This window comes from Lagenorhynchus albirostris, chromosome 14, assembly GCF_949774975.1.
Source record: "Lagenorhynchus albirostris chromosome 14, mLagAlb1.1, whole genome shotgun sequence".
Lineage (NCBI taxonomy): Eukaryota > Metazoa > Chordata > Mammalia > Artiodactyla > Delphinidae > Lagenorhynchus > Lagenorhynchus albirostris.
The window spans coordinates 58797662-58825547 of NC_083108.1; the positions used below are offsets into that span (position 1 = coordinate 58797662).

At 46.6% G+C, this 27886-nt stretch overlaps 2 protein-coding genes and 2 long non-coding RNA genes across 15 annotated transcripts in view; 2 read left to right on the forward strand and 2 right to left on the reverse strand.

Annotated features, from left to right (window-relative positions):
• RALBP1 (ralA binding protein 1) overlaps positions 1-3159 on the forward strand; it is a 44175-nt gene extending 41016 nt beyond the window's left edge. For 2 of the 5 annotated variants that reach the window (XM_060121509.1, XM_060121511.1), the window contains 4 exons: positions 1493-1614; positions 1855-1978; positions 2186-2488; positions 2732-3159. In XM_060121509.1, coding sequence (XP_059977492.1) covers positions 1493-1614; positions 1855-1978; positions 2186-2488; positions 2732-2938 — 756 coding nt within the window. In that variant the 3' untranslated portion in view covers positions 2939-3159. The other 3 variants (XM_060121508.1, XM_060121507.1, XM_060121512.1) reach the window with 2 other exon arrangements.
• A 1318-nt stretch (positions 3160-4477) lies between these two features.
• On the forward strand, positions 4478-23580 carry LOC132504285 (uncharacterized). Of its 2 annotated transcripts, XR_009534821.1 has the most exons (5): positions 4478-4694; positions 5710-5861; positions 17165-17343; positions 19285-19949; positions 21487-23580. It is a non-coding gene; the product is annotated as an uncharacterized LOC132504285 (long non-coding RNA). The 2 variants fall into 2 exon arrangements; XR_009534820.1 differs by lacking the exons at positions 19285-19949; positions 21487-23580 and having other exon boundaries at positions 17165-18105.
• On the reverse strand, positions 4547-17446 carry LOC132504286 (uncharacterized). The gene is made up of 3 exons (XR_009534822.1): positions 17212-17446; positions 6765-6958; positions 4547-4857 (listed from the first exon to the last, which is right to left on the reverse strand). It is a non-coding gene; the product is annotated as an uncharacterized LOC132504286 (long non-coding RNA).
• The window catches only part of PPP4R1 (protein phosphatase 4 regulatory subunit 1), a 60957-nt gene continuing 56650 nt past the window's right edge, over positions 23580-27886 (reverse strand). For all 7 annotated transcript variants that reach the window (XM_060121502.1, XM_060121504.1, XM_060121503.1 and 4 more), the window contains 4 exons: positions 26706-26826; positions 26480-26614; positions 25920-26061; positions 23580-24704 (listed from right to left, as the gene is read on the reverse strand). In XM_060121502.1, the coding sequence (XP_059977485.1) occupies positions 24541-24704; positions 25920-26061; positions 26480-26614; positions 26706-26826 (562 nt within the window). In that variant the 3' untranslated portion in view covers positions 23580-24540. The remainder of the gene's footprint in view (positions 24705-25919; positions 26062-26479; positions 26615-26705; positions 26827-27886) is intronic.

Here is a 27886-nt window from a genome sequence, read left to right on the forward strand (position 1 = left end):
AGTCTAGTTGTTCCATATTAATGAGATTGGACTTCAGTATTTTAAATTTGTTCTTCCTGATGTCACAAAGTTTGAGATCCTTGAAATGTAACAGATTTTAGCTGATAGTCGTTGCTAATAACACCTTTTAGATATTTTATTCTTTGCCGATGAAAGTCAGTTGTTGGAGATGAATTGTTCGATTATTCATTAATCAATTTGGCAAAGAGCTCTTGAGTTTCTACTGTATTTCCAGGCAGAGAGCTAAAGATGAGCTCTTTTCTTTCTGAATTTCTCACTCAACCTTATTCTGTTCTGGAAATTCCCAGAGTTTAACCAGAAAGGAATGAAGTTTTAGGCTCTGACAGCATAGTCAGTGCTCCCAGAAACTCACGTATGTGGGATACCTAAAGCCCTACAAGTTTCAATCCTTTTTTGTCACTTCTGAAAATACATTGTTTTGCCTACCAGGGACGTATAACTCTTCTCCCCTGAAGAGAGAATCAAGTCCCAAATATGTCTTTATTTCAGAGTTTTCAGTCTGGTATTTCTTGGAACAGTAGCTTTCCTAAGTGCACTGAGGTAAAGGATGAACCTCTCTGCATTTGGAAACACCTGGGGAATATGGATATCACATCTCCGAGAGAGAGTCTTTATGCACATGGGAGGCTTTGGGTAGTTGACTTTAGAATTTGACCCTAGCATCTTTCACATTTGATCACAGGTTCTTATCCTCTCGCTACCTGTTAGTTTGGGAAAAAATGCTGTAGACCTTTGCTGCCTCCAGCTAATTTCTGTAGCTTTCCATCTCTGTTACCTCCTAAGTTTTGTCTGCTTTGGTTCTTTTCAGTAGGTTGAAAGGGCTAGCTAGATCTTGGGCAGATAGGGATTTATATCCCCTTAGGTGAGCTAATCAGTTTTAGAAATGCGTATTCTGTTAAAGGAGAATATTTACTGTTTTTTAAATATTATCTCTGGGGACGTGGGTTGAGGAAGATGGTGGCTTGTGGTGAGGAAAAATTCCTTCTGTGAACATCTTTCCATCACTAGATCTACTTTCAGGCGATGCTGATACCAGCTTCTCATCTCCTGGGTCCTTCTTTCCTAGTGACACTGTCAAAGCCCACTGTGGCCCTAAAATAGATTCTCAGTGGGAAGGCATTCAGAAAGGACTGGGAAGCAAAAACACACGGAGTCACTTGAACTTTGCTTTGTGCCCAGTGTGCTGGCAGCATGCAGAGCCTTTGCAAAAGAAGGATTCCTAAGTGGCGTTTTATGTCTTGAGAAAAATCTAGTCATTCCTCCCAAACAACTTAGTCTACCTTTTCTCAAAGAAGCCTTTTCTTGACATTAGGGAAATGGGGTATTTTTTGGGTGTGCAGTACAACAAGCTTTCCCATAACTTGTGTGTTAGTGTATGGGGTGAAACAATTCAGGGTGACAGGAGACCCCAAAAGAGTGACATTTCCTAGACTCAGACTCTTCAAGGTGTTCACCAGTGGTCATTATTTAGGAGAATGAGATCCTGACTGAACAGGAGGAGCTCCTGGCCATGGAGCAGTTCCTGCGCCGACAGATCGCCTCGGAGAAAGAAGAGATGGAACGCCTCCGAGCGGAGATCGCCGAGATCCAGAGGTGAGGGAGAGCCGCGGGCTGGTTTCCAGGGATGCCGACTGCGGCGCGAGCACAGGTGGCCAGCGCTCAGCCTTCCGTGTGGAGGCGTCAGAGTGACCCTTCAGTTTCTTCTTTATTAAGTCTTAAGGACGGTGCAGTATCGAGTGCAGCCATGGAAAGCTGGTCAGTCTAGAGGCAGACGACGGGCCTGTCTCTGCTGGCCGGTAACGCGCTTCCCGCCCTGTCCCCGCCCCCGCGCAGCCGCCAGCAGCACGGCCGCAGCGAGACCGAGGAGTACTCATCAGAGAGCGAGAGCGAGAGCGAGGACGAGGACGAGCTGCAGCTCATCCTGCAGGACCTGCAGCGGCAGAACGAGGAGCTGGAGGTGGGCGCGGGGGACCCGAGGCTGCACTGAAGTCATGGCAAGCGCGGGGCTCCCGGCAGACGTGTTCTGCTTGCCGTCGGTAACCGACGGGCAGGCCGAGGAGGGGGACTTTGGGGGGCGTCCCACCGGGAGCATGCAGGGCATACACAGTGTGGGGAGCCGGCAGCACGCTGACCAGTCTCCCTTCTCGCCCTCCCCTCCTCACAGAGGAGACCGAGGGCTGTGGGCGGCTTCCCCTCCCTCAGGCAGGTGCCAGGACAGACCTCCACGCCGGATCCCAGCTCGGGAGTCCTCTCCCCAGAGCCGCGGGCCGAGGCCAGGGGGCCGTGGGAGACGGGCCAGCTGGCAGCACCTCGTCCTCCTCAGCATTTTACAGAGCATACGAACATGCTGAGTAGGAAAACGGTCCTCCAGAACTTCAGCGCTCGGGCTGTAGGTCAGGCTGCTGCAATGAAGGGAACAGCCCCCTGGTCTGAACAAGGGCCCCCGCCCCATCTGGCCGCCCACCAGGTCGGCACAGGGCTGTTCGGAGTGGGCAGGAAAGGAAGGGATGGGACCCGGGAAGGGCGCCGAGCGAGCAGGGCTGAGCAGTCGCCCCTGCTGGAGGAGGGAGGTCTGTGGGGCAGGGCGTCACCTGGACTTCACGGACTGAGGGCGGGTAGCTCCGGTGTGGCGCCAGGTTTCTGTGGTCAGCGGGAGTTGTTGTCCGCAGCCTTCTTGCTGATGTGAGCACTGTTGTCCCTGTCCCTCAAGATCAAGAACAACCATCTGAACCAGGCGATTCACGAGGAGCGTGAGGCCATCATCGAGCTGCGGGTGCAGCTCCGCCTGCTCCAGCTGCAGCGCACCCGGCCTGAGCCCCAGGCTGAGCCCGAGCCCATCGCCAGGGAGCCGCCCCCGAGCGGCAAAGAGCAGCCTCGGCCTTCGCCCGGCAGGGACAGGAAGGAAACGCCCATCTGAGCGCCACCCGCCCGTCCGGAGCAGTGGCCTGGAGCCCCGTCAGCGCCGCCTCCACTGTCCCCACTGTAAAGATGCCTCCTCCACGCGGGCGGTGCTCACCGCAGGTGACACGAGGACAGAGCGGCACGCGGTGCGGGCTTGTCGGGCACAGATGAGTTTCCAGCTAGTGTCAGCTTCTTTGAAGATTAATTTCCTTTGTTAAAATAACTATTTTAACCCTTGAGTGGCTTCTTTTTAAACCAAAAATCGTCTTTCTTTCCTTATTATTACGGCAGAATCAGGATTTTTCCCTCGTTCAAGGGGGAACCAAACAAGGCAGCCTCACTCCTGCCTGTGCCGTGTCCCCTTCCAGGGTCTCTGCTGCCCGCCATTCTCGCCTGTGCCTTCACGCCTCCGTGGTGCAGATTCTGTCCTGGGAGCCGCCTCACATTTCCCGACTGGCCTGAGTGGCTCTCACGGGGGTGACCTTCCCTGCCCCACACCCCGGGCCCAAGTCGCCACAGCAGCCTGTGCAGCTGCAGACACAGCTGCTCCGGAGCCTGCCCGCCGGCCAGGGCCACCACAGCCACCCGGCTCCTGCTGCCTGGGATCAGCAGATGCTTGTCGCTGGGTCGTGGGAGCGGCTGCCTGGACCCGGGGCATCCACACAGAGGATTTGTTTCTCCAACCTGCCACTAGAACAGAACGTCGTGGGTTGCTTGCTTGGGCTAGAATGTAAGCATCTCTTTGCCTGAAAAAGCCATATGGATGGGTAGCTATGCTCTTACACAAGATTTCAGATGTCAGTGTCCACAGGGGCCGGGTGAACTGCTGCTGGGTGCCCAGTTGACCAGGCTGAGCGATAGGAAATGGCTTTCCTCTGGAGTCAGCCGTAGTCCTGACCCCACCACGTCTCTGGCAACCCGAGGTGTCTGGGAGGCCGGCTCGTAGGCACTCGGTCCAGTCCTGCTGTGTCCGAATACGTGGCTCCACGAGGTTGTCAGCTCTCACGGCTGTGAAGACAAACCCCACACACTCAAGGTGATGGAAACACCCCCTGCCCCCGAGGGCTCTGTCCTCTCCTCCTGGTTAGTATTTATTTTCAGCACCTGTTTAATGCTGTTTTTTATTCTCTACCTATTGCACTGTTGTGACTTGTTGGCCATTATTTGATTTTTGTACGAAAAAAGCTTTGTTATAGAAATCAGCATACTATTTTTTTAAATCTGGAGAGAAGATATTACGGTGACTGAAAATACGGTCAGGTGTCAAATATAAGTGTATAAAAGCCTTCTTGCCGTCCTGTCGGTCATGTTACATTCATTTTATATTTGCTGGCAATATTGAAGGGATTCTTTTGTGTTTAAACTCTAATTTCTATCACAGTGTCATGAATTTTTAAAATTAGTATTTCATCACAGTTGTCTCAGTGTTGGTTAACTAATTTTTGCCAGGACCATTATTGATCAAGCAAATAAATTCAACAGCCATTTGAGGAAAAAAAAATTCCGTTTTTCGTAGCTGTTCTTTCTTTGAAATAACTGAGTGCCCTGTAGCTGGCAAGGAGTTGGTTTGATTTCATTCAAGGTCCAGGAGCGCAGAGAACCTTGTGTGTCAACTCACATTGCATCCCTCACCTCAGCAGAGTCAACGCCCACTTGCTGGTCAGCAGGCTTTGCCGCCATCAGGACGACTCCTCCTCCTCCACACTGGCCCGTGCTGAGCTGGCCTGGATCTGCAGCTGCTTCTGTGAGCAATGACCTGGTTCCGGTGGGAGGTGAGCTCCGTCCTTCCAGCCGATGCACAGGTCAGCTGGCCTGATTTGGCAGAAAGGTTGGTCACGGCCAGGTCACTTTCCTGTAGGGGACTGCAGGGGTCAGGCAGATCACTGTCCTGGTGCTGATCACGCGCCTCCCGGTTGACAGTTTCAGGTTCCAGTTCTGGGGAAGTGAAAACTATGATTTAGTCTCAGTTTGGTGACGTGGGGGCTTCGTTTAGGGCAGGGGTCCCCAACCCCGGGCCATAGACCTAGGAACTGGGATGCACAGCAGGAGATGAGCGGTGGACAAGCGAAGCTTCATCTGTATTTACAGCCACTCCCTATCACTCGCATTACCTCCTGAGCTCCACCTTCTGTCAGATCAGCAGTGGCATTAGATTCTCATAGGAGCGTGAACCCTACCGTGAACTGCACATGCGAGGGATCTAGGGTGCGGCTCCTTATGAGAATCTAATGCCTGATGATCTGAGGTAGAGCTGAGGCAGTGATGCTAGGTCTGGGGAGCAGCTGCAAATATAGATTATCGTTAGCAGAGAGGTTTGACTGCACAGAGAGCATAATCAATTGCTTGCAGACTCATATTGAAACCCTATCAGTGAGTGGCAAGTGAAAACAAGCTCAGGGCTCCCACTGATTCTGCATTATGGTGAGTTGTATAATTAATTATTTCATTATATTTTACAATGTAATAATAGAAATGTAATGTTTTTGAATCATCCCCAAACTGCTGCCCCCCCACCCCCATGGAAGAATTGTCTTCCATGAAACTGGTCCCTGGTGCCACAAACGTTGGGGGCTGTTGGTTTAGGGGACTCCATTTTGGGCCCACTGTTTTGTCTTTTAACAATTATCCCCTTTTAATCAGACTCTCAGCCTGAGAATTGTGATCAAGATTTCAGGCATTGGCCCCGCTCCCAGCTACTGCTCTGGAGCTCTCACAGCTTTTGCTGAGTCCGTGTGGGCTCACATTCTTTAAGCTGGTTGTTCTTTTTGTTCTTTTCTGATGTTCCAGTCTTAGGGAGATCATTTGCTCGGTGGTTAGCGGCTGCAAACATGCACTGAATGCTTTTGAGAGAATCCAGTGCACCAGGGTGGCTACTATGATTATCCAAGCAGGATTGTCCCATGTCTGGGGTCGCCAAGGCCCTAAGCAATCAAAGTCAAGTAAGTCAAAGAAAGAGCCTATTGAAGGAATCATTCTCTTAAGCCATGTGGCTTGTGCAGTGATCTTACGGAGCTGAATTTCCACGTCCCCAGAAGTGTCAATCCAGGTGCAGCAGGTGCTGTTGGCCACAGCACAGATAACCTCATTGCTCAGCTAAAACGTGACCACGAGCTATCCTATTATCAAGAACAACTTTGGCCAGAGAGTCTGGGGATTTTTTGCTGGGCAGCTCTTGCTTTAGCAGCAGATTCTGCAGTATCCTGGAGAGTTAAGGAGAGGTCCCTGATCATAGCCTCACTTGCACTTTCTCCTAGCCAGGAAAGTGGAGATTTGCTGAGGGAAGTGAATTTTGAATCATGAATGCCTTCTGGTAATTTTGGCTTGAGTCTGTGGCTCAGGAGTGGAAAGGTGACAGCCAGGGAGGCCAGTAAAATTTCAGGATCTGCAGGCTGCACAGGTGGTTTTCTTCTGGTTACCCTTGTCTCGTGTCCCTTCTTTAGCCTGGATGCAATATTCTCTGGGTTTGGGGTTGCTAACCAGAGGTGGGGAAGTGGACCCAGGGTCCTGATATGATAGAGAGAAGGCTGAGTTTCTTCCATAGAAACTGTCACTTCGGGAATCAGGGCGAAGTTTGTGATGGACAGAACTACCTGATCATCAGCCTCTTGGCAAGTCCAGCAGTTACTTGGAGGTCTTATCACCCACCTTGGCAATGGCCTGAGACAATGGCATTCTCTTTCCAGGCCAGAGCAAAGCAAAAGGTGAACAAAAGAATCAGAAAGGCCTTCATGGGGTAGGAGTTAGGAAAAGGATGGCCAGGGAGGGAAGGAGGAATGGAAAGAAATGTGGAAAGAAAGGTTCTCAATCCTCTTGATCTGACATCTTGGGAAGAAGCATCCTACCTTGATGTCAGCTGCTCCTCTTCCCGGTCGGTTTGATTTGAGGTCTCCAGCGTTTGCAGGGGCCCAGATGCCCGGCAGAGTCTTTTTCAGCTGTGAAATGCCCGAGGTTCAACACCTTGTAATTTGGCAGCGGTGTCAGTGGTCAAGAGTCCTCGATAGGGTCCTTTCTGTGAGTCTCAATTTTGCAAAAGCGTCTGAGTAAAACAGTAACTGTAAATGACGGAAGACTTAAAAATGTAATCTAATATCTATGTTTCACAAGGTGAGAGGCAAATCCTTTGAGATTTTCCAGGAGCCCTCTGGGAAACCTCAAAGTTTACTATGAGGTCAAAAAGACTCTTATTTAGTAATTTGATTTTAAGAGAATGTCAAAATATCAAACATTTGATTAAATAGGATCACAAATCATTATGATATAATAATGCATCAAAGTGACAGTACCAGATATTAAATGCAAATAGAGAAGGTAAACAAAAGCTAGTGCTCCTTATGTTGAGAAGACTGGGTTTTGTTAAGTAAGAAAAGACCTGATAAAGACAACATGAAGCAGAGTCAGTTATTTTGGTAACGCACAAAATTTTTGCTGTCCAGGCAGGTTAATTAAAAGGTAAAACAAACAACAGGGCTTCCCTGGTGGCGCAGTGGTTGAGAGTCCGCCTGCCGATGCAGGGGACGTGGGTTCGTGCCCCGGTCTGGGAGGATCCCACATGCCGCCGAGCAGCTGGGCCCGTGAGCCATGGCCGCTGAGCCTGCGCGTCCGGAGCCTGTGCTCCGCAACGGGAGGGGCCGCAGTGGTGAGAGGCCCGCGTACCGCAAAAAAAAAAAAACAAAAAACAACTAGTTCTTTAAAGAGCACACCAATAATCGAAGACAACTTTGTCTTTTTAACAGAGGGAAAAATCAAATTCTAATTTTGCACCTGTGTAGTTTGATGATAAAACTTATTATTTAAAAAACACAGCCAAATCCTGCAGCCTATGGGGAAGAAAACACATTCACAGAAAGATAGACAAGATGAAAAGGCAGAGGGCTATGTACCAGATGAAGGAACAAGATAAAACCCCAGAAAAACACCTAAATGAAGTGGAGATAGGCTGCCTTCCAGAAAAAGAATTCAGAATAATGACAGTGAAATGATCCAGGACCTCGGAAAAAGACTGGAGGCAAAGATTGAGAAGATGCAAGAAATGTTTAACAAAGACCTAGAAGAATTAAAGAACAAACAAACAGATGAACAATACAATAACTGAAATGAAAACTACACTAGAAGGAATCAATAGCAGAATAACTGAGGCAGAAGAACAGATAAGTGACCTGCAAGACAGAATGGTGGAATTGACTGCTGTGGAACAGAATAAAGAAAAAAGAATGAAAAGAAATGAAGACAGCCTAAGAGACCTCTGGGACAACATTAAATGCAGTAACACTCACATTACAGGGGTCCGAGAAGGACAAGAGAGAGAGAAAGGACCAGAGAAAGTATTTGAAGAGATTATAGTCAAAAACTTCTCTAACATGGGAAAGGAAATAGCCACCCAAGTCCAGGAAGCGCAGTGTGTCCCATACAGGATAAACCCAAGGAGAAACACGCCGAGACACATAGTAATCAAATTGGCAAAAATTAAAGACAAAAATTACTGAAAGCAGCAAGGGAAAAATGAAAAGTAACATACAAGGGAACTCCCATAAGGTTAACAGCTGATTTCTCAGCAGAAACTCTACAAGCCAGAAGGGAGTGGCATGATATACTTAAAGTGATGAAAGGGAAGAAGCTACAACCAAACCAAGATTACTCTACCCAGCAAGGATCTCATTCAGATTTGACAGAGAAATCAAAAGCTTTACAGACAAGCAAAAGCTAAGAGAATTCAGCACCACCAAACCAGCTCTACAACAAACGCTAAAGGAACTTCTCTAAGTGGGAAACACAAGAGAAGAAAAGGACGTACAAAAACAAACCCAAAACAATTAAGAAAGTGGTCACAGGAACATATGTATCGATAATTACCTTAAACGTGAATGGATTAAATGCTCCAACCAAAAGACACAGGCTTGCTGAATAGATATAAAAACAAGACTCATATATATGCTGTCTACAAGAGACCCACTTCAGACCTAGGGACACATACAGAATGAAAGTGAGGGGATGGAAAAAGATATTCCATGCAAATGGAAATCAAAAGAAAGCTGCAGTAGCAATACTCATATCAGATAGAATAGACTTTAAAATAAAGAATGGGGCCTCCCTGGTGGCACAGTGGTTGAGAGTCTGCCTGCCAATGCAGGGGAGGTGGGTTTGTGGCCCCGTCCGGGAAGATCCCACATGCTGCGGAGTGGCTGGGCCCGTGAGCCATGGCTGCTGAGCCTGCGTGTCCGGAGCCTGTGCTCCGCAACGGGAGAGGCCAATGGCGGTGAGAGGCCTGCATACCACAAAATAAATAAATAAGTAAATAAAATAATGTTACAAGAGACAAGGAAGGACACTACATAATGATCAAGGAATCAATCCAAGAAGAAGATTTAACAATTATATATATGCAACCAACATAGGAACACCTCAATAAATAAGGCAACTGCTAACAGCTATAAAAGAGGAAATTGACAGTAACACAGTAACAGTGGGGGACTTTAACACCTCACTTAACACCAATGGACAGATCACCCAAAATGAAAATAAATAAGGAAACAGAAGCTTTAAATGACACAATAGACCAGATAGATTTAATTGATATTTATAGGACATTCCATCCAAAAACAGCAGATTACACTTTCTTCTCAAGTGCACATGGAACATTCTCCAGGATAGATCACATCTTGGGTCACAAATCAAGCCTCAGTAAATTTAAGAAAATCGAAATCATATCAAACATCTTTTCTGACCACAACACTGTGAGAATAGAAATGAATTATAGGGAAAAAAACATAAAAAACACAAACACATGGAGGCTAAACAATACGTTACTAAATAACCAAGAGATCACTGAAGAAGTCAAAGAGGAAATCGAAAAATACCTAGAGACAAATGACAACAAAAACATGACTATCCAAAACCTATGGGATGCAGCAAAAGCAGTTCTAAGAGGGAAATTTATAGCTATACAAGCCTACCTCAAGAAACAAGAAAAATCTCAATCTAACCTTACACCTAAAGGAACTAGACAAAGAAGAACAAACAAAACCCAAAGTTAGCAGAAGGAAAGAAATCATAAAGACCAGAGAAGAAATAAATGAAATAGAAACAAAGAAAACAATTGCAAAGATCAATAAAACTAAAAGCTGGTTCTCTGAGAAGATAAACAAAATTAATAAACCATTAGCCAGACTCATCAAGAAAAAGAGGAAGAGGACTCAAATCAATAAAATTACAAATGAAAAAGGAGAAATTACAACAGACACCACAGAAACACAAAGCATCCTAAGAGACGACTACAACCAACTCTATGCCAATAAAATGGACAACCTGGAAGAAATGGACAAATTCTTAGAAAGGTATAACCTTCCAAGACTGAACCAGGAAGAAACAGAAAATATGAACAGACCAATCACAAGTAATGTAATTGAAACTGTGATTAAAAATCTTCCAACAAACAAAAGCCCAGGACCTGATGGCTTCACAGGTGAATTCTATCAAACATTTAGAGAAGATCTAACACCATCCTTCTCAAACTCTTCCACAAAATTGTGGAGGAAGGAACACTCCCAAACTCATTCTATGAGGCCACCATCACCCTGATACCAAAACCAGACAAAGATACTACAAAAAAAGAAAATTACAAAGATACTACAAAAAAAGAAAATTCATCACTGATGAATATAGATGCAAAAATCCTCAACAAAATACTAGCAGACAGAATCCAACAACACATTAAAAGGATCATACACCATGATCAAGTGGGATTTATCCCAGGGATGCAAGGATTCTTCACTATACACAAATCAATCAATGTGATACACCATATTAACAAACTGAAGAATAAAAACCATATGATCATCTCAAAAGATGCAGAAAAAGCTTTTGACAAAATTCAACATCCATTTATGATAAAAACTCTCTAGAAAGTGGGCATAGAGGAAACATACCTAAACATAATAAAGGCCATATAAGACAAACCCACAGCAAACATCATTCTCAATGGTGAAAAACTGAAAGCATTTCCTCTAAGATCAGGAACGAGACAAGGATGTCTGCTCTCACCACTATTATTCAACATAGTTTTGGAAGTCCTAGCCACGGCAATCAGAGAAGAAAAAGAAATAAAAGGAATACAAATTGGAAAAGAAGTAAAACTGTCACTGTTTGCAGATGACATCATACTATACATAGAAAATCCTAAAAATGCCACCAGAAAACTACTAGAGCTAATCAATGAATTTGGTAAAGTAGCAGGACACAAAATTAATGCACAGAAATATTTTGCATTCCTATACACTAATGATTAAAAATCTGAAAGAGAAATTAAGGAAACACTCACATTTACCATTGCAACAGAAAGAATAAAATACCTAGGAAAAAACCTACCTAGGGAGACAAAAGACCTGTATGCAGAAAACTATAAGACACTGATGAAAGAAATTAAAGATGATACCAACAGATGGAGAGATAAACCATGTTCTTCGATTGGAAGAATCAATATTGTGAAAATGACTATACTACCCAAAGCAATCTACAGATTCAATGCAATCCCTATCAAATTACCAATGGCATTCTTTACAGAACTAGAACAAAAAATCTTAGAATTTGTATGGAGACACAAAAGACCCCGAATAGCCAAAGCAGTCTTGAAGGAAAAAAACAGAGCTGGAGGAATCAGACTTCCTGACTTCAGACGATACTACAAAGCTACAGTAATCAAGACAGTATGGTACTGGCACAAACACAGAAACATAGATCAATGGAACAGGATAGAAAACCCAGAGATAAACCCACGCACATATGGTCATCTTATCTTTGATAAAGGAAGGAAGAGTATACAATAGAGAAAAGACAGTCTCTACAGTAAGTGGTTCTGGGAAAACTGGACAGCTACATGTAAAAGAATGAAATTAGAACACTCCCTAACACCATACACAAAAGTAAACTCAAAATGGATTAGAGACGTTAAGTGTTAAGACCAGACACTATAAAACTCTTAGAGGAAAACATAGGAAGAACACTCTTTGACATAAATCACCGCAAGATCTTTTTTGACCCACCTCCTAGGGTAATGGAAATAAAAACAAAAGTAAACAAATGGGACCTAATGAAACTTAGAAGCTTTTGCACAGCAAAGGAAACCATAAACAAGACAAAAAGACAACCCTCAGAATGGGAGAAAACATTTGCAAACGAATCAATGGACAAAGGATTAATCTCCAAAATATATAAACAGCTCATGCAGCTCAATATTAAAGAAACAGACAACCCAATCCAAAAATGGGCAGAAGACCTAAACAGACATTTCTCCAAAGAAGACATACAGATGGCCAAGAAGCACATGAAAACCTGCTCAACATCACTAATTATTAGAGAAATGCAAATCAAAACTACAACGAGGTATCACCTCACACCAGTTAGAATGGGCATCATCAGAAAATCTACAAACAACAAATGCTGGAGAGGGTGTGGAGAAAAGGGAACCCTCTTGCACTGTTGGTGGGAATGTAAATTGATACAGCCACTGTGGAGAACAGTATGGAGGTTCCTTAAAAAACTAAAACTAGAATTACCATATGATCCAGCAATCCCACTACTGGGCATATACCCAGAGAAAACCATAATTCAAAAAGACACATGCACCCCAATGTTCATTGCAACACTATTTACAATAGCCAGGTCATGGAAGCAACCTAAATGCCCATCGAGAGACAAACGGATAAAGAAATTGTGGTACATATATACAATGGAATATTACTCATCCATAAAAAGGAACAAAGTTGAGTCATTTGTTGAGACACGGATGGATCTAAAGACTGTCATACAGAGTGAAGTAAGTCAGAAAGAGAAAAACAAATATTGTATATTAATGCATGTATGTGGAACCTAGAAAAATGGTACAGATGAACCAGTTTGCAGGGCAGAAGTTGAGACACAGATGTAGAGGACAAACGTATGGACACCAAAGGGGGGAAAACCGCGGTGGGGTGGGGATGGTGGTGTGCTGAATTGGGCGATTGGGATTGACATGTATACACTGATGGGTATAAAATTGATGACTAATAAGGACCTGCAGTTTAAAAAAACAAAACAACTAATACTAAACTTTCTTTGGGTTATTTGTATGGAAATATGTTAATATAAATGTTTCAGACATTACATGAAATTTCTAAAAATCTTATATGTTCTGGTATAATGTTGTAAGTCATAATTCTAGTTATTACTTTAAAATGTATATCTCAGAAATAACAATTTCCTTGTCAATTGCATTATTATGAACTTTCATCAAATCTTCAACCGTGGTCATTTTTTAAGTCTTTTGTCATTTACAGACAGTTCTGGGTGTACTCTGATGCTTTTGCAAAAATGTTCCTATAAAAGGGTTTCATCTTCAAGGAATTCATGGAAAAGACTCTGACAAATACAGGTTTCTGGTAACTGACTATACTGCTGAACTGAATGAATAAGCATTTTCAGAACGCTAATGGAAAACTGATGAATTCATAAAAGTGCCAACAAAAGATCAAGATGAAAAAAGAAATTACATGGGACTGAGTGTACTGATGAGGATGATTATAATTTTTGTGACTTTTTGTTTGAATAAAAAAAAAATCCAAAACAAACCCCCAAAACAAAAAGACATTAAGAAAAAACCCGAAAAAAACACATAGCCAGCTTGATGACATCTAAAATTCCTTTCCCAAGATGGCTTTTCCACAAACATTCTACAGCTTTCTGCTCTCCATTCAGGCTTTGTCCTAGGATTTTTTCCTTTCTCATTCTGAAGTAATCATTTTACTTGCCTTACTACGTTTCATACAGTTTCCTTTCACCCATATTATTTCTGAGTAGTTTTAATGACTTATAGTGATTAGAATTCTTAACGCTTAGAATCCTTAATTCCTAGTGAACACTAAGAAGTAAGTAGTTGTGGACTGTTACATTACCATTCTGTTGATTGGCAAGTTTATAAATACATTTTCTAATTTCTAGAAGCACATATCCTCATTAAATTTCCCAACGTGGCACAAAACTTGTTTGCTAATAGACCCAAATATCTTTAGTTCCTCTATAAAAAAGGAAGCCAAAAGTAGATCAACATTTGTTCAGTAATTAATGTTTCAGTATTTTATCTTATTTGGAAATGACCTAGATATTCAATGAATATCCATCATTTATACAGAGATAAGTTAACTTTAAGGTTTCAAGTTACAAAAAAGATTTTGGAAACTATTTTTAAGTGGATATACCATAAAGTAAAGTATAATTATTATTGAAAAGTTTATAAATTTTTATATTACATCTATTTAATTCACTTGTTCTTAACATTAATGTTTAGTCATGAAAATTTCATGAGACATTAAACAGCTAATCATCTTAAGTTATCCTTCTTGCTGACAAATTCTGTAACAGAGATAACATAAGCTTATTTGATTTTTCATAAACCTAGGTAGAGTAAAAGTATTAATATTATAGTTCATGCCGATAACTCTAAAGACATGCCTGTTTTAATTAAACCAACAAACTTAAACTAGCTTTTATTTACTGAAGACTATCCTACATCAGGTGAACCTGAAAAACATTTGGGTTAGTTTCCATATTTCTGAGACTATACATGATTTATATAACACTTGTTTGTCTTTAAGCCAATTAAGTAGAACTCTGTACAAATTAACTTTGGTAATACCATTTGGAGGTAGAAAAAACTGACACATATACACACAGACATAAACATAAAGACAGACACAGACAGATGTCCTGTAGTGTTTATTTTTAAATTTTAGCCTTGATTAAAGACTTAAACAAAAGACATGACACCGTGAAACTCCTGGAAGAGAATATAGGCAAACATTCTCCGACTTAAATTGTACCAATGTTTTCTTAGGTCAGTCTCCCAAGGGAATAGAAATAAAAACAAAAATTAACAAATGGGACCTAATCAAACTTACAAGCTTTTGCACAGCAAAGGAAACCATAAACAAAATGAAAAGACAACCTACAGAATGGGAGAAAATATTTGCAAATGACGCAACCAACAAAGGCTTAATTTCCTAAATATACAAACAGCTCATATAATTCAGCAACAACAAAAAACAACCCTATCCAGGTTGTTTAGGTCCAGAAGACCTAAATAGACATTTCTCCAAAGAAATAAAAATGGCCAATAGGCACATGAAAAATATTCAACTTTGCTAATTATCAGAGAAATGCAAATCAAAACTACAATGAGGTACCACCATACACCAGTAAAATAGCCATCATTAAAAAATAGTCTACAAATAACAAATGCTGGAGAGGGTGTGGAGAAAAGGGAACCCTCCTGTACTGTTGGTGGGAATGTAAATTGGTGCAGCCACTATGGAAAACAGTATGCAGGTTCCTCAGAAAACTAAAAATAGAATTGCCATTTGCCATATGACCCAGCAATCCCACTCCTGGCATATATCTGGGCAAAACTATAATTCAGAAAGATACATGCACCCCTATGTCCACAGCAGCACTGTTCACAACAGCCAAAACATGGAAACAACCTAAGTGTCCACTGACGGATGAATGGATAAAGAAGATGTGGTATGTATATGTATATACATGTGTGTATACACACACACACACACACACGCAAATGGAATGTTACTCAGCCATAAAAAAGAATGACACAATGCCATTTGCAGCAACATGGATGCAACTAGAGATGATCTTACTAAGCGAAGTCAGAAAGAGAAAGACAAATATCCACACTTACATGTGGAATCTGAAATATGACACAAATGAAGCTATCTATGAAACAATCACAGACACAGAGAACAGACTAGTGGTTGCCAAGGGGGAGGGGGTTGGGAGAGGGATGGAGTGGGAGGTAGGATGGATAAACAACCAGGTCCTACTGTACAGCACAGGGAACTATATTCAATATCCTGTGATAAACCATAATGGAAAAGAATATTTTAAAAAAGTGTATCTATATATGTGTAACGGAATCACTTTGCTGTACAGCAGTATTTAACACAAAATTGTAAATCAACTACATTTCAATTAAATAAATAAAATTTTAGCCACAAGACAGGTATAATAATGCAAAACTCACTAGTTTAAAAGAGAACAGTTAGATCCAAATTGCGTTTCTGGCAAATGGAATAAGTTTACTGGCTCAGATGGCTTCAACTTTTCACTAATATCTGGTGACAGTTTTAAAGATTTTTCATAGCCCCCGTTTTCAGTAGCCTCTCCTTTTTCCCTGATGAGAATTGCATAGAGAAGGCCGGGGAGAGTACTTACCCCTCACAAGGCACAGAGGAAGAATGTTCCACCAAGAAGGACTTTTGCTCCCTAAATCCAGATCTTTTATGACACCTACAAGCCTTCTGAGATGAACAGGGGAGGTTCAAGGATTGGTAAAAAGCATAGATGAGCTTTGGATTGTTTCTAGAACCGCATTACTGTTCTTGTAAAGACTCGGTTTGTAAGACAAGTTCAGTTGTTTTTAATTCTTCAAGGAATTGGGTGGGAACCTGAATGGTACCAAGGGGCTGCCCACCTAGCCAACTACATTTGCTTCTTCATATCAGGGAGAAGGTCAACTAAGATGGAAATCAGAAGATCCCTATGTTCTAGATTTAGAGCTGTGTGTCTTTGCAGAAGGACTTACTAAAACATTCCAAAGGCTTCAGAATGTTTTTCTTTCCCTCTGGGTATATAGTTTCATTCCAGCTTTGGACAGAAGGCCTAAAAGAAGTTCCTGTCAGGCTCTGAATATCTGCTTCCAATTTGGCCAACTTCTGACCACAGAGCTATTTTTCAAAAAAAAAAAAAAAAAAAATCCTTTCAAATATCTTGTCAGGTTTCAGCCAGGACAAACTGTGAATATTATCGGCAGTAGTGAACAACCCCATGAATGCAAGTGGCATTCCCAATGAGGGTGCAAAAGATACCCAAGATGGAGAGCCACCCGTAAAGAAAGTAAGCTTTAGACAATCCCCTGAGAGCTGGCAACAGTCTATAGGACCCTGGCCGCAAATGGGGTGCAGCCCATACTTCTGCCTGGCCATATTTTGGGGGCCTCCAACCTGACGGTAACTAAGCCAATTTCTCAGGACACAACAAGAAGGCAATAGGTGTCCCTGGGAGAGAAAGGATCAGCAACCACTGGGTACCTGAAAGCACAGTCACGTGTCACCATCAATACTTAATTCTAACAAGTATTTTTTGCCTGCTAGTCTGAATTTGGAAAGTGACTGACAATATGACATTTTACCTTCCTCTCAACCAGGCACAGCAGTGGAGACCTGGCAGAACTGACTTTGGTAGAATTCTTACCCTTCACCGGCTTCTCCAGTTTTCCCAGGATCCCGTCTGCAGGCGCTGGGGTGAGCTGGGTGTCCCAGGGGGTGTCTTCCTGGTCACCAGACACTGCAGAGAAGGAGAGAGAAATTTCCCTCACCCTTTACAGTGAGTGCCTGGCTGAGGCCCCTTTTTCTCTAGGACACCTCATAAATGGATAAACTTATCTAGATTAAAAGTTCTCCTCTGTAGCCACTGTAATTCAAGATTATCTTTGGTAAGGTTAACCTGCTTGTTCAGTCTTAAACTTTTATTCACCCGAGGCCTCATGGACCCAGCACAGCTGAAGTCAGACCCAGTTCAACTGCAGACACAGTCTGGTTTACAAGTCAGATCCAGTTGAACCCAGACTCAGTCCAGTTTCTAAATTCCACCTAGTCTGACTCCAGCCAATTTCCGGACCCAGTCCAGAAAAAGAAATGTTCAATTAAAGTCTGAAAGCTCATGACGCAAAAGCTGCAGAACTAGGATTTGAGAAGGGCCTCAAGACCTCCAGAGGCGCCCTGAGAAGGCGGCAAGCCCCAAGGGCCCAGCGGGTGCCTATGCCTGGTTGCTCCTTGCTCCTGGGGCCATCAGGGTTCTCCTTCAGATCCCACTTCTGACACGAGAACTGTTAAAAGATAAACTGAGGCATATTAAAAAATTTAACAGTTTATTTGAGCAAAAATTGAATCAGGCAGCATCCAATCTGGCAGATAAAAGGAGTTCCAAGAAGCTGTACAAAGAAAGGCAAAAGGGAGCAGGAACAAGGAAGTTATCTTAGGCCAAAAAGTGGGTTAGTTATTGCAAAGTTACAGAACTCAGACGTTGTGGGTTTGGTTCCGGACCACCGCAACAAAGCGAATATTGCAATAAAACAAGTAACACAAATTTTTTGGTTTCCTAGTGCTTATAAAAGTTATGTTTCCATTATACTGTAGTCCATTAAGTGTGTGATAGCGTTTTGTGTAAAACAATATACATACCTTAATTAAAAAATAATTGCTGTTTGGAAAATGGCACCATCGATAGACTTGCTTGACTCAAGGTTGCCAGAAACCTTCAATTTGTTAAAAAAAAAAAAAAAAGGCAGTCTCTGCAAAGCACAATAAAATGAGGTGTGCCTGTATTTGCCTTTAGGAGATGTCAGGGGTCTATCAGTCAGATGACCAGCTAGTGCGGAGCAGGCGATTCCCGATTGACTGGTTTAAGATTCCATTTCTGGGAGAGCTGAAATGGTAATTTAATTCAGTAGTCTAGGTGTGGTAACGTGGGGCTCCACTTGGGGCCTGAGTCTAGACTGAGGCTTAAAGCCCCTGGGTGTGGCTGCCTGCACCATCACCGCACAGCCTCGAGACTGAGAGGGAATGCAGCGGCGCCTGCAGGACACCTGGGCCCAAACTTCCGATGGGGTCAAAACAGATGAATTTGGGGGGCGTGGGGAGAAACAGGCATGATGCTCATCTGAACCGAGGGTCCCAGGTCCATCAAAAGGCAAGAAGCTGCTGCACATCCCAGTTACAACTGGAGAAAGGAAGATCTGCTCTTGGGGCTGGGGGGAGGGGTGTCTGTAGCCTTCTGAAGGAGGGCCCACCCCAAATTGTTGCGTTTCTCACAAGGGGATAAAAAAATATATCATTTACTGCTAATAAGGTTGTCTCAATGCCATCTGCTGTTGGCCTTCAAACCGGGCGCAGTAGGACAGAAGGAATGGTGAGTTCTCTGGATGAAGCGTTAGCTTGGCCGTCAGGTGGGGCTGCCCACGGCACACGCTACCTCAGGGCGACCCTGCTGGGGACAGTGTCTCCTGAGAGGTGTTGCTCCTGGGCTTCAGTCTGTTGACTTAGGTTGGCCTTACTGGGAGGTTGCCATGTAAAACGCAGATGCCCTGTTACAGCTGAATTTCAGATCAACAGTGACTAATATTTGAGTATAAGGTTATCTAATACTTAATTGGGTGTCCCGTTTTGTTTTGTTTTTTTCTTCCTGAGCCCTTTTGCCTAAAGCAGTGACCTCAATAACATACTCTTTTCCTGGCTTTTCTCTCCTTTTCTGTATGTTTATTTTCAGTCTGGCCACCCTACCTTAGCATCTCAACTAACGACTGGGCTGATGACGCCTAGTACAAAAGATCAAAGTGGTCCCAAGTGCTGCACAGGTCAGAGCTATTGTTCCTTGAGAGAGATGGGAGGTGACCCAATGTGGTAAACGTAGGACACAGTGCACGACCCACAGACAGTACATGTAGGCGACCTGGGGTGGACCTGGGGGTGGATGGATTAGACCTGACCAGGTTTGGCTCTTGGCCTTGACTGTCAAATCGTGGGGACACTCGCTAAGCAAATGCACACAGGCTGCTGCTGATACCTGTGGGCTGAACTTGGGCACCAAGGGAAGCACCTCTACGAGATGTCGAACCAAACGGAGCAGGGGGGCTGCCACCTGATCCTGCCACCCTGTGCCTGCCGGGCCTCTCGGCCGCGGGGCCCCTGCAGGAGAGCAGCCCTGGGAACCCTGCGCTCTGGGCTCGCCCACCACTCAGCACCGTGCTGCCAGCACAGCTGCTGTGGTCGTGACCTCCTGTCCCCATGTGGGCATGGACTCCGAACGCATCAAAGCACTGACTTGCAACTGAGAAAATAGAGTACAAATACTGAATGCCAGACAACCTTTTTGATTCTGTGCTGTTGGAATTAGTGTATCAAATTTATGGAAAGAGTGTTAATCTGGAAAAGGTAAGATCCCACACCCACAGGGTCTTTCAAGGCCTTGTTATCAACAATGTCCCCCTGCTCCTGTTAGGAGCACAGGCCTCAGGCCCCACCCTGGACCTGCTGGGTCATAACGTGCATTTTAACGGGATCCACGGTGACTGAACACACAGCAACATTGCAGCGGCCCTGTCCTAAGTCACCAGCACTTTACTAGAGATACTTAAAAACCAAAACACACCAAAACCCCAGAAAAATCTCAGAAGAGGACCATCCAAGACAGGTGCACACAAACACACACACACTCCACTGTTCCTGTTCTCGTTCTGCCTGAGGCCCTGGGAATGTCCTCTGGGCCCAGCCCCGCCTACACTGAGACTGTCCCAGTGTCCCTGTGAGAGGTCCCCCGCCTCATCCTGCTCTCCCTCCCCTGGGCGTCTGCCTGGGGAACGGTCCCTACAACGTCCTTTGCTCCAGCATTTTTGAAAGTGGAGGCCCGCCTGCTCCTGGCTGGGACACCTCTCGGGTTCAGTGCAGCGACATCCACGGGGCCGCAGGCCACCCAGCTCAGGGGCCTCCAGGAGCTGCTCACAGCTTCCTCATGGAACATCTAACGACACTTCCTCATGTTCCTCGTGGAACATCTAACGACACTACCCAGTAGATGTTCGCATCCAATTAATAACCACCATCAGCTCATGAACACTAAACACAGCTGATCAGGGTACTGACTAAAAACTCTGCATCAAATCTTGCCAAATTTAAATCAGCCAAATATACCCTCCGCAAGACTTGTCAGACATCAAACTGTCACAGTGCTATAAAACGTCCCGGGGGCTTCCCTGGTGGCGCAGTGGTTGAGAGTCCGCCTGCCGATGCAGGGGATGCAGGTTTGTGCCCCGGTCCGGGAAGATCCCACATGCCGCAGAGCGGCTGGGCCCGTGAGCCATGGCCGCTGAGCCTGCGCGTCCAGAGCCTGTGCTCCGCAATGGGAGAGGCCACAACAGTGAGAGGCCCGCGACCCGCAAAAAACAAATAAACAAAAAAAACGTCCCAGGGACTAAAATCTGATCACTTGCTAAGTTTCTAGGAAAAGAATTTTTAAGGAAAATAACTTCTGTCAGATGAGACTAAAACTAGGCCATTAGTTCCCTATGAGAATGGTCCAGGAATGAACTTGGGTTAGTGGAGTTCACAGCAGAAAAGGACTACAACAAAAATGAATCACAGTTGGTATTTTGCGTTTACAAATAGTCAAGATGTTCTCAGGTCAGACCTCCACTAGGGCAAAACACTCGTATTCAAGGGGTCACAAAACGCCCAGTTTGGGAGTTTCTGGTGGAGGATTTGAGAGTCCAGCTTCTGGTGGGGAGGAGACACATGAGCCCAGGGCTGTGCCCCAGGCAGGTCACCTGGGAACACCCCTCAGCGGGGCCCCGTCGTCCCTCTCCATGCACCCTGCTCATCTTGATGCGTTTATAAAGGTGAACGCGGGAAACCTCGAGGTCCTGCTTACTCACATCTATTCCCAGGCTCACCTTCTGTAACTGGTTTCACTCAGAGGATCGTCACCTTCCAAGAGGCATGGGCTCGGCTCTGAGCTGCTGGGAGCCTCCACCTTTTCTTCCCTGTCGCTCACTGCTTCCAGCTCCTGGAATCCTGCACAGAAAACGTTACCGCACAAGGAAAGCAGCACGGGTGTCCGGGGCCCGGGGCGCAGCGCTTTTCCTGTCGGGGGTCAATTTAACATCGGCTGCTCCCACCTCCTGGGGGCATCCCCGACACACCGGGCCCACCCTCTGGGCCTCGGCACCCACTCCCTGGGACCTAGTGCTGCCAGGAGGAGGCCCACCTGGCGCCGGGCAGGGGTGCAAGCGTCCCGCACGGGCTGAGTTGCCAGGCCGGCTTTGTGACGGCTCCGAGGGCCTCAGCCCTTGCCAATTCAGGGTTCTAGAGGGTTCTAGACAAACTGCATGGGTCTGCCATCAGAAGTATCTCCAGGGCTTAAGGACAAAGCTCACAGGCAAAAAGGTGACCCCCAAGCCACTAAGAGTCAAAGAGGAGGGCTGGTGGCCTCGGGGTGGCAGATTCAGGGCAGGACACTCACGTACTCGCGAGAGCTCGCAGGCGCTTCCTCCCGGGCAGGGATGCGGGGACCGGGGACCAGGCCCAGCCAGAGGAGGCAGACGAGGAAGGGGCTGCAGGAGGCGGTGGAAGAGAAACACTAGCCATGGCCAAGGACATGGGCTGAGCAGGAAGCTCCAATTTCGGGGAAAAAAAAAGTTTCCTCTTCACCCTGGTCACTCAGAAGTCCCACATCATCACAGAATTTCTCCTGAGATTAGCTACCCAACATCAATTACCTATGAGGACATACCATTATTCATTTTTCTACTGTGAAATTAAAAGATTTGGTTACTAACTGGTTTGCAGGCTGTTTTTGCCTCTGGGGGCATCTGGAAGAACTGTGGAGTCGTCAGTGTCCCGCTGCCTCCAGGAGCCGGTTTCCTTCTGTCCTCTGGGCTTGGCGGCCATGACTCCATCCGCACCTGCGGGAGGACCCGGGGCCACGGCGGGAGGGCTGCACTGTCGCCACTAAAGAGCGAGCTGAAATCAGGAGCCGATGGTCCAGCCTCGTCTTCTTTGAGCGCCGTCAGTGATGGTTCAAACCGGGGCGGCCTCGGCCATTAAACGATGCTGGTGGCCTTCCCCATCCACCGCCGCGGAGGGACCTGGCATCACGGCTCTTCGGGATCCGAGGGTGACATGGGCCCGCGTGACGCCACACGGGAAGAGCTGGCCTAAATTCAAGTTCTTTACCCCAAAATGGACTATTATTATTACCACTGTTTTAAAAGACTGCAGCTATTAGTGTAGAATTCTTATTTATAGAACTGAAGTTTGGGGGAGGGGCAAAGTATATTATTATAGCTTAATAGCAGAGAACGTGCACCTCAAAAATTAGGCTAAATGACATCAAAAGAGATCTCACCCTCCTTCAACCTCTGCTCTGAGGCTGATTGACAGATGCCTTCCCCAGCCGCCACCACCTACCACCTTCCACTCCACAGCCCCGCCCTTATTACCTGTGCCCCACCTTACCTGTGTTTACTGATTCATTTGTCTCAGTGGAATCTGGTCACACATTATTCCCAGTGCACAAATAGCCAGCTTATAATGCAAGAGTAAGAGACCGAAGGCTCATCTGTAATGACATATACAGGAAGCAGCCTGTGTATCCCCAGATCTACCCGCCAAGGCTCAAGGTCCTACTCGGCTTAACTACAAACCTGGGGAGTCCCCACTAGCTGAGGAGACAAAACCAAAATCCCAGAAGCACCGCGGCCGCTCAGAGGCCAAGGGTCTTCCAACCTGGGCTCAAAAAAGCAATGAGCATCTCTCCACAGCCCTTCATAAAAGCACATTCACGCAGCATCTCACCTGATGCAGACACGCGTGGGCAGGCAGGCTCCACCACCGCCCCTTGCACGGGCAGACCTGGGCTCGGAGGCCTCTCCTGGGAGTGAAGACCCCAGGGTGAGCCCCAGGTGCACGCCTGCCCTCGGTGCGGGGCTGCCCAGGAGGCCCCGCTGCCAGCCAAGAGCAGAACTGGCCCGGGGGTGTGCGCAGATTTCAAAGAAATTACCCAACTAGTTAAAAGACATATTTTAATCTAGTTTTCCCGTTTTATACTAAAATCATTAATACAGATCACAAATTGCATTTATTCGCAGATATCTAGAAAACAGTCAAAAGTGTATCTATCTCTCTGTATAGATCTTAGTAATAAATTTTATTTGAACAAGAGAACTTGTGCACAAGAGTTGAACAGCATGATTACAGACTGCGGCCCTCCCCGGGGGAGGCACAGGTATGTACAGTATGTGAGACAAAGTTGCACCTCAGAGCTGATCATGATCAAGTCAAAAACGCCTGACATACAGTATACGTGCTAATAAATTTCCTTCAGGTCATGACCAGCATGAAAAAAATTCAGGACACAGATACTCAGCAAAGGCTCTGTAAATGTGCACAGCAATATGCTGCATTTAAGAGTTAAAATCAGACTCTACTTAGTGTTAGCATCAAGCCCTCAGGAGAAATCCAAAAAATATCTCCTTTCCCGTTCACACACTTGGGGCTGGACTGGGCAGCTGGCCGCAGACCCCACGAGGGCCTTGTCCGTGTGGACACAGCGAGGGTTAATACTGGAGGTCTCTTCCCCATCCCGGCTCGCGGCCGCCTTCTGGCTGCACTTCCACCTCTCAGTCATTAAATTAAACCAGCAGAAAGCAACGCAGGCCTCTGGGAGTCCCATCCCTTCCACAAGGAGAATGCTAGGCCAATTCAAGTTTCGTTCAGTCAGGAAGACAGAAGGATTTAAGGCTTCGGTGACGATTATAATCCTCTGAGAAATTATTTTCCCTTCAAGTCAAGATAATAATGTTTACTGTACTTTCTCTTGACTCTGAAAATCCCTGGTATCGGTGTAGGTAACTTGCACCTGCAATCAAGTCTGCAAGGGAGGAAGGTCCCCCACAGCTGTCCCAGGCCACGTGTGGTCACGAGCCAAACCTCAGCTCCCCAGAAGTGGGGAGACCCCGGTCCACGCCGTCTAGTAGGTGGAGGAGGCCGTGCTCATGGCATCTTCAGAGATCTTGGTGCTGGCCGGGTGGATGCTTGCGAAGTACTTGACGTCACTGTCACGGTCCATCTGAAGAGCCATGATGGTCTGCTCCACGGCCTCCTGGTGACAGCTGGCAGAGGTTAGGAAATACTCTGGAAACAGGAAGAGCAAATCACAAATGAAATTAGCTTTGTTGGATTATAAACAGTAACCCAAATTGATTTGTGTTCTATGAAAAACATCCCCAAATGTAGGAGAATTAGAAGATTTATCTTGTTTTCTTGTTTTTTTTTTTTTTTGGCTGTGTTGGGTCTTTGTTGCTGTGCACGGGCTCTCTCTAGTTGCAGTGAGCGGGGGCTACTCTTCATTGCGGTGCATGGGCTTCTCACTGCGGTGGCTTCTCTTGCTGCAGAGTACGGGCTCTAGGCGCACGGGTTTCAGTAATTGTGGCACGTGGGCTCCGTAGTTGTGGCTCGCGGGGTCTAGAGTGCAGGCTCAGTAGCTATGGCGCACGGGCTTAGCTGCTCTGCAGCATGTGGGATCTTCCCGGCCCAGGGCTTGAACCCGTGTCCCCTGCACTGGCAGGCGGATTCTTAACCACTGTGCCACCAGGGAAGCCTCTATCTTGTTTTAATAACAGTCTAAATCTCATGATGTTTAATGGCAGCAATGTTAGTAAATATGTTAAAACTTGTACTTGTTACAGCTATTACTTAGCTCAGTAAAAGGAAAAACATTTCCAAGTACAAACCACACACACAAAACCAGAGTCCTCCCTGTCTGTCCAATATGATAAATTCCAAAGGAGAAAAAAGAAGCAACGTTAATTTGCCCATATTCTTTGAAGTCTATTACAAACTTCTTTCTGTGCTTTGTTCGTGAATTCACACATTCAAATGATATTTATTAGGCATTTCTGGGGGATTACAATAAGTAAAACAACCTGAATCTTAAGGTGCTCATGATTTGCAGCAAAGCAAACGCTAAGGGGCACGTCTTCCGCCTAATGAATGAAACGCAGGAGGAAACTCAAACACGCCTCCCACCCCAATGGCAGCGACAGACGTTCACGTGGGGCGAACCAAAGGCAGTATTCGTCACACAGTCCTCACTGAACTTCCAACTTTTCAAACTACTAAGTTTTAACTTATAAAGAAAAATTCATCTAGAACAGAACAGTGAAAATTCAACATCGCTCTCCTCACCCCTTAATCGTCTTTGTGTCCTTTCTCGACACAAACCACCACTACCAAGTCGCAGCACATTCTCGGACCAGACTATTCCTCTGACCCCAACCCTTCCGCTCGGGCGCCCACCTGCCCCGTGTCCCCACCACCTACCCTGCTCCTCGCGGGTCGCCCGCCTACCTTTTTCTAGCAGAGTTTGTCGCAGCGTCTTCGCGAGGAGCACGCGGACATTCGGAACCCTGTCGTTTGCCAAGGTGAGCAGGTGTGGCATCAGATGCACAGCGAACTGGTCCATGGGCAGGCATTCATCTTCAATGACGGTCTGGGGACAGAAAGACCTGCTTCAATCTGCCGGCTCAGTCGACCAGGCCGTAAGTAATACCAGCTCGCAAAACCTTTTAGAAACAACGTAAGTGCCTCAGGTTTCAGTTACAGCTTTTAAAAACAATATTCCAGGCACTCAGGAGCTCAAAACAAAATGATACAGTTAAGTCCCCGCAGAGACGCACAGCTGTGACCTGCCCCACGGAGGCCTGGCATCACAGTCATGTTCACAGCCGCAGACCCGCAAGCTCCGTGGACCAGGACGACGGCCAGGGCAGCACCGCTTTCGGGAACTCGGGGGACGGAGCGGGGAAGGGTGAGCCAGATGGCGAAGCTCTGCCCTCAAGGATGAGAGCAAGGGTGTGGAGGGGGGCAAGGGGCCCAAGGAGACAGGCAGCCGGTGTGGCCGCACTCACCTGGCAGACAAAGACGAAGGCCTGCCGCCCGGACCACCGGGGACAGCGGCCGAAGTTCTCCACCAGCTCGCGGATGAGGTCCACCCCGAAGGTGGGCGGCGCGGCCCGGTGCAGCTTACGCACCATCTCGCCAACCTAGGGGGGCACGCACTGGTGAGCCACACCTCTGCCCAGTGTTCTCACCAAACGTGTGCTGGGCTAAGGCTGTAAGAACTTGAACACGTACCAACTTGTAGGAAATCCAACGAACAGAAGAAACTTTATCTGCGCACAGATTCAGGGCAATGGGGCGTAGATAATCATAAATGTCTCTGGGGCTGTATAAGTCTAGAAGTAAGATCAGCTGTCTACAAAGTGAATTATAAAAATACAATTACAACTCAACAGTAAACACGACAAATGAAAATAGGTTGCTCGTCTGAAGCGTGAGTCACCAAGGTCGTGTCTGTGAGAGGAACACATGCAGAGACCAGCGATTGGCCTGGACGCTGTGTGTCTGGATCTGCATCTAAACAACACACACGTTCAGGACACAAACACTGCGGAACTGTATCCACGGCGACGGACACAGCAAAGCACGTCCCGGCTGGCTCCATGGGGACACGGGACACGGTCCCGCGGTGACTGCTGAGGACCTGCTGGGAAACTCCCGTCCACACAGCAGCCGTCTAGTGAGAAGGCGCCAGCAGCCTCAGGCAGCCTTCCGTGTACCAGTCAGGCTCCGGGCAGCTTCTCAGGGAGGCTCCGGTACCAGGGGTGGGGGACACGGGGAGGCCCCTCCTGCGCCTACTCCCACCAAGTCACCGAGAACCGGGGACCAGGGCGTCCCCCATCGGCCTGAGTGGAGGAGGCAACGACACCCTCCCAGGAGGACCGCAGACACGCTGAGACTCCCACCTCCCGGGTGGTGTCTGTGGCGGGTTACGTGTGCCACCGGCAGGAGGCGGACGACACAGACAACCAGCGCAGCGATGAGCCGCCCCGCCCGAGGGCACGCGGATCCCCCGGGAGGCGCCCCGCAGACCCCCTCCCAGCCTGGGGCGCACAGGGAGGCCTCGCTCTCAAGGAGCAAAAGCCTCCTGTGGCCGGCGGAGGGTCAGCGAAGCCTGTCCGCGCCCCCGCCCGGGCAAGGCCAGGCTGCAGCCGGAGACAGGGGATAGGAAAAGCCCGTTCCCGGCGTGGAGCCGCAGAGCCCCGGAGCCAAGCGCAAGTCTCGTCCTGCTGCGGAGGCGCAGGAAGCACTGCCCTGACCGAGCACGGGTCCAGGGCAGAGACACGAGCCCCGGGGCGGGTGGAGGCTCTGGGGAGCCCAGCACACAGGCCTCCCCAAGACCGAGGCCGAACCAAGGGGCAGAGGGCCTCCCCTCGCCCAGCACCCGGCGGCCTCCACCACGGGGCAACCGCAGC